The sequence below is a fragment of the Chenopodium album genome, chromosome 2 (genome assembly GCF_948465745.1).
Source record: "Chenopodium album chromosome 2, dcCheAlbu1.1, whole genome shotgun sequence".
NCBI classification, from domain to species: domain Eukaryota; kingdom Viridiplantae; phylum Streptophyta; class Magnoliopsida; order Caryophyllales; family Amaranthaceae; genus Chenopodium; species Chenopodium album.
The window spans coordinates 9,515,540-9,526,187 of record NC_137835.1 but is presented as its reverse complement, the minus strand read 5'-3'; the positions used below and the strand labels follow the sequence as shown (position 1 = coordinate 9,526,187).

Genomic DNA, 10,648 nt, shown 5'->3' with positions numbered 1-10,648 from the left:
CTATTTTAGCGCAAATTATTGATTCCATTTCAATCTTCACCAACTCTTCAAACTTGGTTCATAGACTATTATACGAAAGGGAAAATGTTTTAGTCATCGTCTTGATACCAAAGTGGATCGTGACCAAGTGCAACTAGATCACAATAAGGCACACAAATTAAAGTAGCTAAATGCTAGCTCTTCCTCTATGACTTGGGCAAGTAGAGGCTAGAGGCTTAAATTGTTGCATAGGCTCTGGAGTAGCTTCCACGTCGTTGAACCTTGGCCCCTCCAACTTTTTGGCCCAAAATCCGCCATTGTGTGCATTGTTATTTCATGAGTATTTTGCTCATCCTAATTGATCTCTTCATGAGTAGTATTACTCAGAAGTAGGCATCATATGGATGCATGTGATTTGGCTTGGCTTGCATTGTGTTTGTGTCAACCAACTCAAAGGATTCACAAATAACCTAATTATCCCTCGATTTCATTGTCAAAGAAACTAGCGGATGTTTATAGCAATGGACCAACTCAATCAAAAGCTTATAATGATAGTTGCAGTCTCGAAAATGACTTTATACTATAATCAGTTTATCACTCTCCTAGCAAAGGCGCAACAAAAAAAAAAAAAAAAAAAAAAAAAAGAACAGGAAAAGTAAGGAGTAATAATAATGTACTATGATTAGCATTACAACAGACCAACATATTCATCTCACTGAACTCTATAGCAGATAATAACACACTTCTCTTGAAATTCATTATTTACCAGCCAAACCACAATGTAGAAGTGAATTTTGACTCTAATGTTCACAACCTAACTTCAGAAACCTGATCATGTAAATGAAAGGTTACACAATAAACATACACCCAAACCTTTGTTTTTTTTTTTTCTTTTAGTTAGTAAGATTTTACTGCAGCAATCTCATGTTTCTGCTTTCCGGCAGTCCTATAAACAATTCGGTCTCTACATCTTGCGCGCTGTTCTGCTGATCATCTTCATTTTGCCGGCTGCGTTGCGAGTCCGGTGAAGATAAGTGAAGCTGAAACGTTGAAAAATATTGGGTAGGTAAAACATTCATTCACCAAAATATACATCAAAATTATATACAAATACTTAATTGATTACAAATTTGTTGTAATACAAGTTTTGCTAGTACTTAAGAAAGCGACAATCATAATGCTAGGAAGCATATCTGATTCTGATACCATTATACCAAAATGAAATCCAAATTCGATAGCAACTAAAACAACTTGTTTAGGGTTCCGTTTGGCATCACTTGGTTTTCTGTTTTTTGGTTTTTTGTTTTTTAAAACCATATAATATATGTCACATAACGAGTAAAAAATTATTCAAACTTATTAAAATCATGGTAATTTTAAAAACTGACAACAGAAAAGTGGAAACACCTTTATTTTTCTTGTTTCCTGTTTTTGGTTTTTAGTTTTCAAAAAAACAGAAAATTGAAAACAAAAAACGATGCCAAACAAGCCCTTAGTTTCAAAACACGTGGTTTTACTGAACAAATACCGGATTCTCCCTATTATAGAACCTCCTTTGAATCCATTGCTAGGTCATATATCTATATTTTGGGACGTCTTTATAATGGGTCACTTTTAATTTAGTTATTGGTTAAAGTTAAACGTTATGTTTTTCGTAATACCTTTTGATAAAGAATTACAGTGAACATTATGATATAATGTACGGACTAATAATTTATGACCTTAAAAAAAATAACCTGTAACTGTAAGTTAGAGACGGATATAATATTGCCAATTTCTATAAAGAATTAATAGATGGAATTGGCGAAATGAAAGAAATTACCTTCTCTTTTAGGCGGGCATTCTCTTTGAGCAAGAGCTTCTCCTACGCGATACAGAATATAGAACGAAGAAAATAAGCGTAAATTAACATCTAAGTACAGAACTACGTAACCCAAACATAGACATTAATAATATGTTCGTTCAAAGTAGATAAATGACTTAATTCATGTCCCAAAACCCTTGGAAAAACCTCAAAGCACAAAACGAACATTGATGTAGAATGTGTAGAAATCAAAATGTGCTGCTGCTGCTTTAAATATTGAGTTTAAAGCTTACCTCTTCATACAACTTGTCAATCTTCTCTCTGAACAACGCATTCTGAAAAAATACATACACCAATAAATTGGTTAAAACCTAAAATATGGATATTTTTTTAAGATAAAAAGGACTACTTTATCGAGCCAAAATTTCACACGAGTCAACCTAGATCAATTTAACAGGCTAGACAGTTTGAGAGTGAGGAAGAGTAAGTTATCCCCACAACCAAAATGTCTCTAGTAAAGACTTACCCTTGAGCTCGAGATTGACAATTACTTTATTTATTTACCATAAAGCCAGGCTTTGGGATTAAACCAAAAGTACAAATATTTTTCTAGTCCTTATAGTTGTTTCTAAAAATTTAAATTATAGGGGGCACGATAAATAACCTTCACAATACACACATTTTCCTGATCCGCCATATAAATATAAGAACTATCTTATATTAATGTGTCACTAAGGGTATTAAGGATCGGAAAGTTTTAAGTTTAATTTACTAAATTTAGAAAGTGGCATTAAATTTTGAAACAGCCTAAAATAGATATGGAGTCGAATCCAGTTAATTGATTAGGCACGGAGGGAGTAACACGTAAACTTAAATTTTTAAGATGATGATATACCTTTTTTGCTCTGATATTGGAAAGACTCTTATCCAGCTGTTTCTCAAGCTCTTGAAGCTCATCAATGGAACAAGCCTCAAGACCATCTCCTAGTAACTTCCTAAATCCAAAAAAAATAAAAAAAATTGAGCTAGTCCATGCATACAAATTATAGCATTAAAACATTATAAAAATAATTAGTTGAATTGCAAACCGTTTAGAAATCTCAAGGCTCTTTAACTTCTTCTCAAGTTCATGAGCATCTTCCTTGAATTGCTGCATGAAAAATGTGCTTTATGTAAGTTGTTAAATGCGAATGCAAGCACATAGTTGCTGCACAATGTAGGTTAGTGATCTTGCTTAGATTTTAATGAACGTTTCGGGAATACATTCGAGTAGAAATTTTTTACTACCTCCATTACAGGTTATGTGCAGCGATTTGACATAAAGCAGAGAGGGAAAATGTCTAATCGTTGCACATAACCTGTAACGGAGGTAGTATTATGGTTTTAGGTTCTCATCTATTAGAAAACTTGTTAATTTAAAATGTCAAGGTGACACTCTAGTACTGATTTAAACCAACTTATCTTGACTTGTTTATGTCAATGTTCAAGAAATGCAATGGCAGTACTTTTTCGGAATGTGGACTATGGTGCAACATACCCTAATCTTGAACTGTTTGTTTAATTTTCTTTTTCTAGAATGATCTTAAGACTATTTTTTCAGAATGTGGTGCAACATAACCTAAATCTTGAGCTCTTGGATAGGACCGTGAACAAAGAAATACTTACCAGCATATTGCTGTCTGATGATACTTTACTCTTCACTCCACGCAGCTCCTTCATATGTTTTTGGTACCGATCGATTGTCCTAGTTGCACTGCAACACCTCCAACCCAAGAACACGTTACAATTGGCTATTATATGTTATCATAGTGGCAATATAAGATCAACACTTGCTGAACATAAATAAAGAGGTAGCTGATGATACTAACAAGTAGTTCTCAAACTTCTCATGACTGTTAGTTTATTGGTTTCACAATTCACAAGACTGCTTCTCAAATTATAGTCCTATACAAGCTTGGTTTCCAAATAACAGTGTTTGAGGGAAAGGGAGAAGAGAACAAGAGGGAAGGAATGAAATGAAAGGGAGGATTTATATTTTTTACTTTTTTGGTTGTGTAGATAGCTGCAAGGGCAGGTGATATAGACGGGATTTGATCTCAAGTCTAGAGTATGTACCACCCCTCAAGATTTTAACAAAATAAGTCAGTTGATCATCCACATCGAAGGGGAAGATACGAGTGTGACTAATTTTATTTATCTCCCGATTCCCAAATCTTGCCACTACTAGGAGATCGAGGAAGGGAAATTGGATGGTTTCAATTTCCTACAAATCCTCACCATTCTATATCCAAATGACAATTGAAGCAATTGAATTCATCACTCCTTCCCTTTCTCTATAAACACACTATAAAGGTTAAGTTAAAAGCATCCCTCAAGCTAGTAGTTCACAAGCTCGAAGATAGATATATAGATGAAATAATCAAAGGATTAAACCAACAGAATGATGCTTTATACACACCAATGAATAACCCCAAAATGCTCAAACAACTCAAGAAATTAGCAAACAACAACTTAAACACTTGGCAATTTCACAGGTCAAATTGGCAATGCCCAACAGATGGGCATCTTATACATCAAAATGTCATATTACCTCCAAGGTTATATATAGAGTAATACCATAGTATTACAAGTAATTATTCTAGTGCCTGTCAAACATAGCATAATAGTAACAATTTATTATATTTAATATCATACACTAACCTTTCAATTTCAGTCTACTTCACATATAAAGTGATATATTTTCTTGCAAGGACAATTTATTTGCTTCTTACATTGCTACATGTTTAACTGTTTAAGACTTGGACAAAATATAATGTCTTATGGTATCAGGTACGAGGGTAATATTAATATAAAGAGCATATTTTGAGAAAACTCCCACAAGTAGTAAGTTTAGACATGTTTAAACATAACTGTTGATAAACGAAAATTTGTTTCATAAGACATATGTTAATACGCAAATACGTAAGAAGTAACATCATTTTAAAAAGTAAAGCACTTCAACAAGCAAGAACAGATAAGAAATCTCATGAATTCACATTTTCCACAAATAGATCTTACATTAACTTTGGTGTTGTAAAGCAAGAACCACAAATAGATGTTCACCCCCATATGATATAAACCATTTTTAACAAAGACTAAGAAACCTTTCCATTTAAACTAGTTTAAAGGTTATCTTAATTAGACTTAATAAACACATCCCAAAATAGAAAGTACAAAAAACAGCTTTAGAATTGACATTACATTTCCAATTAATACATTTGTTTCAATAAATAGCAAGCGCGACTAATGCAAAGTTTTCATTAATGAACACCAAATTAGCCACTTAATTGCAACATGGAATAACATACAAGTACATTGCCTAAAATGAATTGAGCCACATAAGCAAAAATATAAAGCATAACCATTTTTCAACAAAAACTTAAAGTCATAATTAACACAATATATTTATTTACTGACACATATATAAGAAGAAAAAAATTAATATTACATCATTTCCCACATCTCCAAAAAAAGAAAAATACAAAAATAAAAGAAGATGACATATATAGTTAGTACTATATACTATCTGATAATAATGTCCCACTGTATCTGTAATTGTATTTGATTACTAACTGTGGTAATACTGTATATTTCAACAATATACCATAAAGGACCACCTTCATTAGATCACCAAAGATTCTTCCATCAATTATAATTTTTTTAATTATATTTTTACAATTTTTTTGGGGAGATGGTGATTGGTGATGCATGAATTATTAAACTGACTCTTAACTTAAAGATCAATGCAATCTCCAAGAAAAAATTTATGATTCTTTGTTTTTTTTTTTTTAGTTTAATTAATTTTTTTTTAACATTGATTTCAAAACAAAAGTTACTAGTAAAAAAATCCTTATATATTACGCCGCATGAGGAAAGTGTATGTTGCAATTAATCTAAAATAGATCAAATTGTGTGAATTTGAGAAAACGGCGACTAATGAAGGAATAAATTGAAAGTTAATTGTAAAAAACTTCCTTGCAAAATATCGCATGAAGCATGTGTATGTTGCAATTAATCTGGAATGAAAGCCGTACAACTTTGAGAAATCGACGATTATTGATGGAATAAATTGAAAGATTAAAAAAAAATAAGGTAGAAAATTAGATGAATAAAACGCACCTTGAGCTAGCAAACTCGTAGAGTTTACCAGTAGGAGAGAAAATAATAAGTGCAACTTCAGCATCACAAAGAACAGAAAGCTCAAAAGCTTTTTTCAGCAAACCATTTCTTCTCTTTGAGAAGGTCACTTGTCTACTTGAATCATTCTCTATCCTCTTCATTTGAGTCTTTCCTCTCACCATCTTAATTAGCTAACTACTCAATCTCGAGACTTCAATTCAACTCGATTCGATTAAATTCGACTTGATCGATTACAACAGACCGGATCGGTATCGGTAAAGGTTAAAAATGAGGGAAAAGGAAAGGAAAAATGAAAACCCTAACCCAAATTTTTAATTTTTGTGGGATTGTGGGGAGAATAAGGAAGAAACAAAGACACTACTGTTCCCTGTTTCTTCTACTACTACTTTATTTTATATTTATTTATTTATTTTTCTTTTATAACACAAAGATTAAAGAAAAAAGAGGGAAGGCCCAGGAAAGGGCAGAACCTCATCTCTTTCTTCTTTTGGTAATCTGAGAAAATAATAGGTAACCCAGAAAAAGCATATTTTTTTAAAAATAAAAACAAAAAAAGGGGTTTTGTTACTATATTTATTTTTATTAATTTAAAAAAAAAAAAGGCTGTGGAAAAATGAGAATATTGAGTACATCGGTGCAATATGGAGAGTCCTGATTGGTTGAAAAATATAAAATTGAGAGAAAAGAAAAAATTAAAAGGGAGTTTCGATGCATTATCAACCTGGTGCGATTCCAACAGTAGGTGACAACTGACGCGTGGAGGGAACTTGGTAAATGGGTTCTATGATTTTTTTAATATTTTATCACATGGCCCTAGGGTATTGTTAGACCAATAGGAGTAATCTATTCCTAATCAATTTTTTACAATTTTACAAAGTGTATAAAAATAAATAAAAAAAAAATTATTTTGGCTAATACAGTACAATACACTTGTTTAGGCTCTGTATGTTTAAACGGAAAATATTTTCTAAGAAAATATAATAAAAAAATTACTTCATATTCGTATTTTATATACTTTGATGGTTTGATAGGGGAGATTTTTTATTTTCGTTAAGATATACGTGTTAGCGTCCCATATTTCTTCATATTCCTAACATCTTTGTTCTCTCTACCTTCTTCACCTATTTTGATAATTAAGCTACATTTTTTTTCCCCCCGTTTGTTAAACTAAATTGAATTGAAAATAAGTCTAAAAAAACATTATCAAATTCTCTCCCATTTTCTTGTATGAAAGTAATTCCATGAACATTGTGTAAATGAAAATTATTTTCCATGAAAACACATAGAGCATGATGCATTAAGAAGAAAATAATGTGATTTTTTTTAGAGAAACAATTTAGAGTTTATGGAGTAAAATAATTTAGTTTATGGATAATGTTACATTTGAAAAGAAGTGAATGAGTGAATCATTAAAGGTAGTAATTTAATACTCTGTATGATATGTGATTCTACAGTAGTAATTTTATTACTTCGTAGTTTTTTTTTTTTTTTTTTTTTTAAATGCGGTTTTTATATTTTTGTTTTTTGGCGAGCGTAAAGTATACGATGGTTTGATTTGTGAAGCATGGTTTCATTTATTGTCGTCAAAACCTTGAGAGGGGTTGAGGAAAGAATTGGGTTTGGAAAAAAATGTAGGGACTAATAAAGGTAGACTCTCTCGTTTACCTTGAAACAGCATACGACTAGTAGATAGGAGTCATATATAGGACTATAGGAGAGGGAAAGACCAGTTATATAGTACTCCGTATTAGTACACTGCAAACAAGCTTTATGATACTGTTATTTGAAACTCTGAGACAGTTTAAGATTTGGCCTCTTTTTTTCTTTTTTTTTTTTTTTTTGCTGTCAACTACTCGTAATTTAATTGATTGGTCTTGCGCGAAATAATTAAGACCCTCTAACTATTTAAGATTTAGTCTCGTCTACAATAATATCACCTTTTGTGACTCTCTCTATGAATAAAATGAAAATATTTGGTAATCATGGAAAAAAAAAAAAACACAAAAAAACAAAAAACCAACTATATGATCTTGATACAAATCTAGGAAATTAAATGTTCTATGGCATTTCTAGATGATCATATCGTTCATCGTTGGTATATGATTTGTCATCATTGTAGAGGCAAAAGTGCAAAAATGTTTTTTTATTTAATTAGTTTTTTTATTTTTGTTTAATTACTTCATACTCGGTAGTTGATTAGTCAAAATAAAAAATCAGATCACAGAACAAGAGAAAATACATTTAAAAATAAATGATACTGATAGAGAATATCCATAAAATATTCTTATCTTAGGTTTAGGATATATTTTGTATAAGATTATCTTTGATATCTATACATATCTTATGTTACCTAATATGATTAGGTTTCTCATTGTAACCCTATAAATATTGATCAATGGAAATCACTCCATATTAAATTTTGTGCCCCTAAGTACTATTCATTAAGTATTGCTCTTCATGATTATTTTCTTTCATACAAATTAAAGTAATAGTACTAATTAGTGTTGCAAGTTCAATTTCGACTTAAGTAAGAAAAAAAAAAAGCTACTCCCTCCGTCCCCGAAAGAATGACGTATTTGGAATGATTACGCGGGTATTAAGAAAGTTAAATAATAATAAAAAAAAAAGTAAAAGTATATTGAAAAGATAAATTTATATGGAGTTTGTAAGAAAATAGAAAGAGAAAGTAATAAAATTACATGGAAAATCAATTTTTTATATGGGGAAGTTAATTTTGCACAAATATTGTTGCAAATTGGTGGGTGTTTTAATGTAAACTAGATTAGTGGTTTATTTGAAATATAGAGTATATATTTTTATGTATTCTTACGTATAAGAAAAATTATTGAGACATAATCATTAGTTGTAAATACTAATTTTATAAAATTAATTTTGAAGAAGAACAAAATCAAATATGAAAATTTAAGCATATACATAAAAGTTAGATTTTTAATGTACCATTTTAATTAAGAAAATAAAAAATGATTTTAAACTTGTAATATATAAAGGAAAATAGAAAAAATATATACATCAAAGTATTTTGTTCGATGAAACATAAGTGAAAGATGTATTAGATACCAATAGTTGGTGATAGAAGAAAAATAAATAAATTAAAGAGTGTAGATAAATTGAGAGGAGGAGAAATTAATTTTGAAATTTGAAACCAAAGAAAATATAATGACGTCAGATTTTTATTTAGGCGGGAAAATTTTTCTTATAAAGCTACCATGTGGACAATATGATGTCGGCGGTTGTTCCTTTAGTTTATTTATAGATAGATGGGTCATTCTTTTTGGGACTAAAATTAGGCTAAATGGGTCGTTCTTTCGGGGACAAAAGTTGTACAAAGTAAATATAATGTGGCTAAGCTATATTAGCCTATGAGACTCAAGGCGGGTTCAATAATTAAACTACTCCGTAATTTCAAATAAAACAAAAGGTGTAAATAATTTACTTATATTGACATGTTTTATCTACTCCGTGTCAAACTATATAATGTTGTTTTTTTTTCCCTAAAAAAAAAATATTGCTTTTTAAAAATAAAAAAAAAAAAAAAAAAAGAGTGATAATGTTAAGGAATTGTTTTTAAACGAACATAGCCACAAAATAATTTATTTTTTTTTTTTTTTTTTTTTTTTTTTTTTTTTTTTTTTTTGTGAGTGATATTGTTAAGGACAAGTTCTTAAACGAGCATAGCCGCAAAATAAGAATGGAATTAATTTTTCCAACCACTCTTCTAATTGGGCTATATTTGATTTGGAAATGGCAAATATTTTACTTAATTTGTACTGTCTATTATGTTGGATACTACTATACTTAAATACAGAGTACTTAGAAAAGCATTTCAACAACACTAGCTAATTAAACAAATGCAAAGTACAACATAACCTCAAAAACAAATGTTTGGAAAATGATGCATATCACTCATTGTATTTCAATTATTCCATCCCCCTAAACCAAAAAAAAAGGGGGATATATACAATGAAATTAGCTTTACAGAAATAGTTAGAGTCTCTTACTTCAGCTTAGTTTTCAGTTCAGTTTAATTCAGTTTAGCTCCAATCAGTTCAATTCAATTCAACTCCTAATTTCCTTCTCTCATAAAATATTCATTTCAGCTCTATTCAGTTCAGTTCAGTTCAGTTCAGTTCAGTTCAATTTAGTTCAAATCATTTCAGTTCAGTTCACCTCAGTTAAATAAATGTGAACAAGCCCTTATTTTCAATAGTTTGTGGGAAATAATACGACCTAAATAATATATTTTTAACATGATCAATGCTCAATTATTTTTGGTAAAATGTAATCAAATACTACCTCTTATTTTTTTTAAGTTGTAACTTTAGGGTATTATTTGTGAGATGTAAAATATTCTAAAATTACAACTAAAAAAATCGAAGGTAATATCTCATTGTTAAGTAGTACTCCGTATCATTACTCGTTTAGTACCCTTTTTTTTTTTTTTTTTTTGACTGGCTCGTTTAGTACCCTTGAAAACAAATACTACTTTCGTTACATGTTATTTGTAACGATTAGACATTTTTCCTCTCTACTTTATGTCAAATCGTTGCAAATAATGTGTAACGGAGGTAGTAAGTTAGAGATTGGTGATGTAGCATTCAAATGAAATTAATTCGGTCATACTCCCTCTGTTTTTAAATACTTGCTTCATTTCTCTTGGACACGCAT

General features: G+C 30.3%; 1 protein-coding gene across 1 annotated transcript; it reads right to left on the bottom strand.

The window, feature by feature from the left end:
* Positions 1-624: 624 nt before the first annotated feature.
* On the bottom strand, positions 625-6,495 carry LOC145582608 (MADS-box protein SOC1-like). Its single transcript, XM_081639586.1, has 7 exons — positions 5,942-6,495; positions 3,449-3,536; positions 2,872-2,933; positions 2,679-2,778; positions 2,077-2,118; positions 1,802-1,843; positions 625-1,019 (listed from the first exon to the last, which is right to left on the bottom strand). Exons 1-7 carry the CDS (start codon positions 6,121-6,123, stop codon positions 888-890), a joined length of 648 nt encoding a protein of 215 aa, XP_081495712.1. The 5' UTR covers positions 6,124-6,495; the 3' UTR covers positions 625-887.
* Between the last annotated feature and the right edge of the window lie 4,153 nt (positions 6,496-10,648).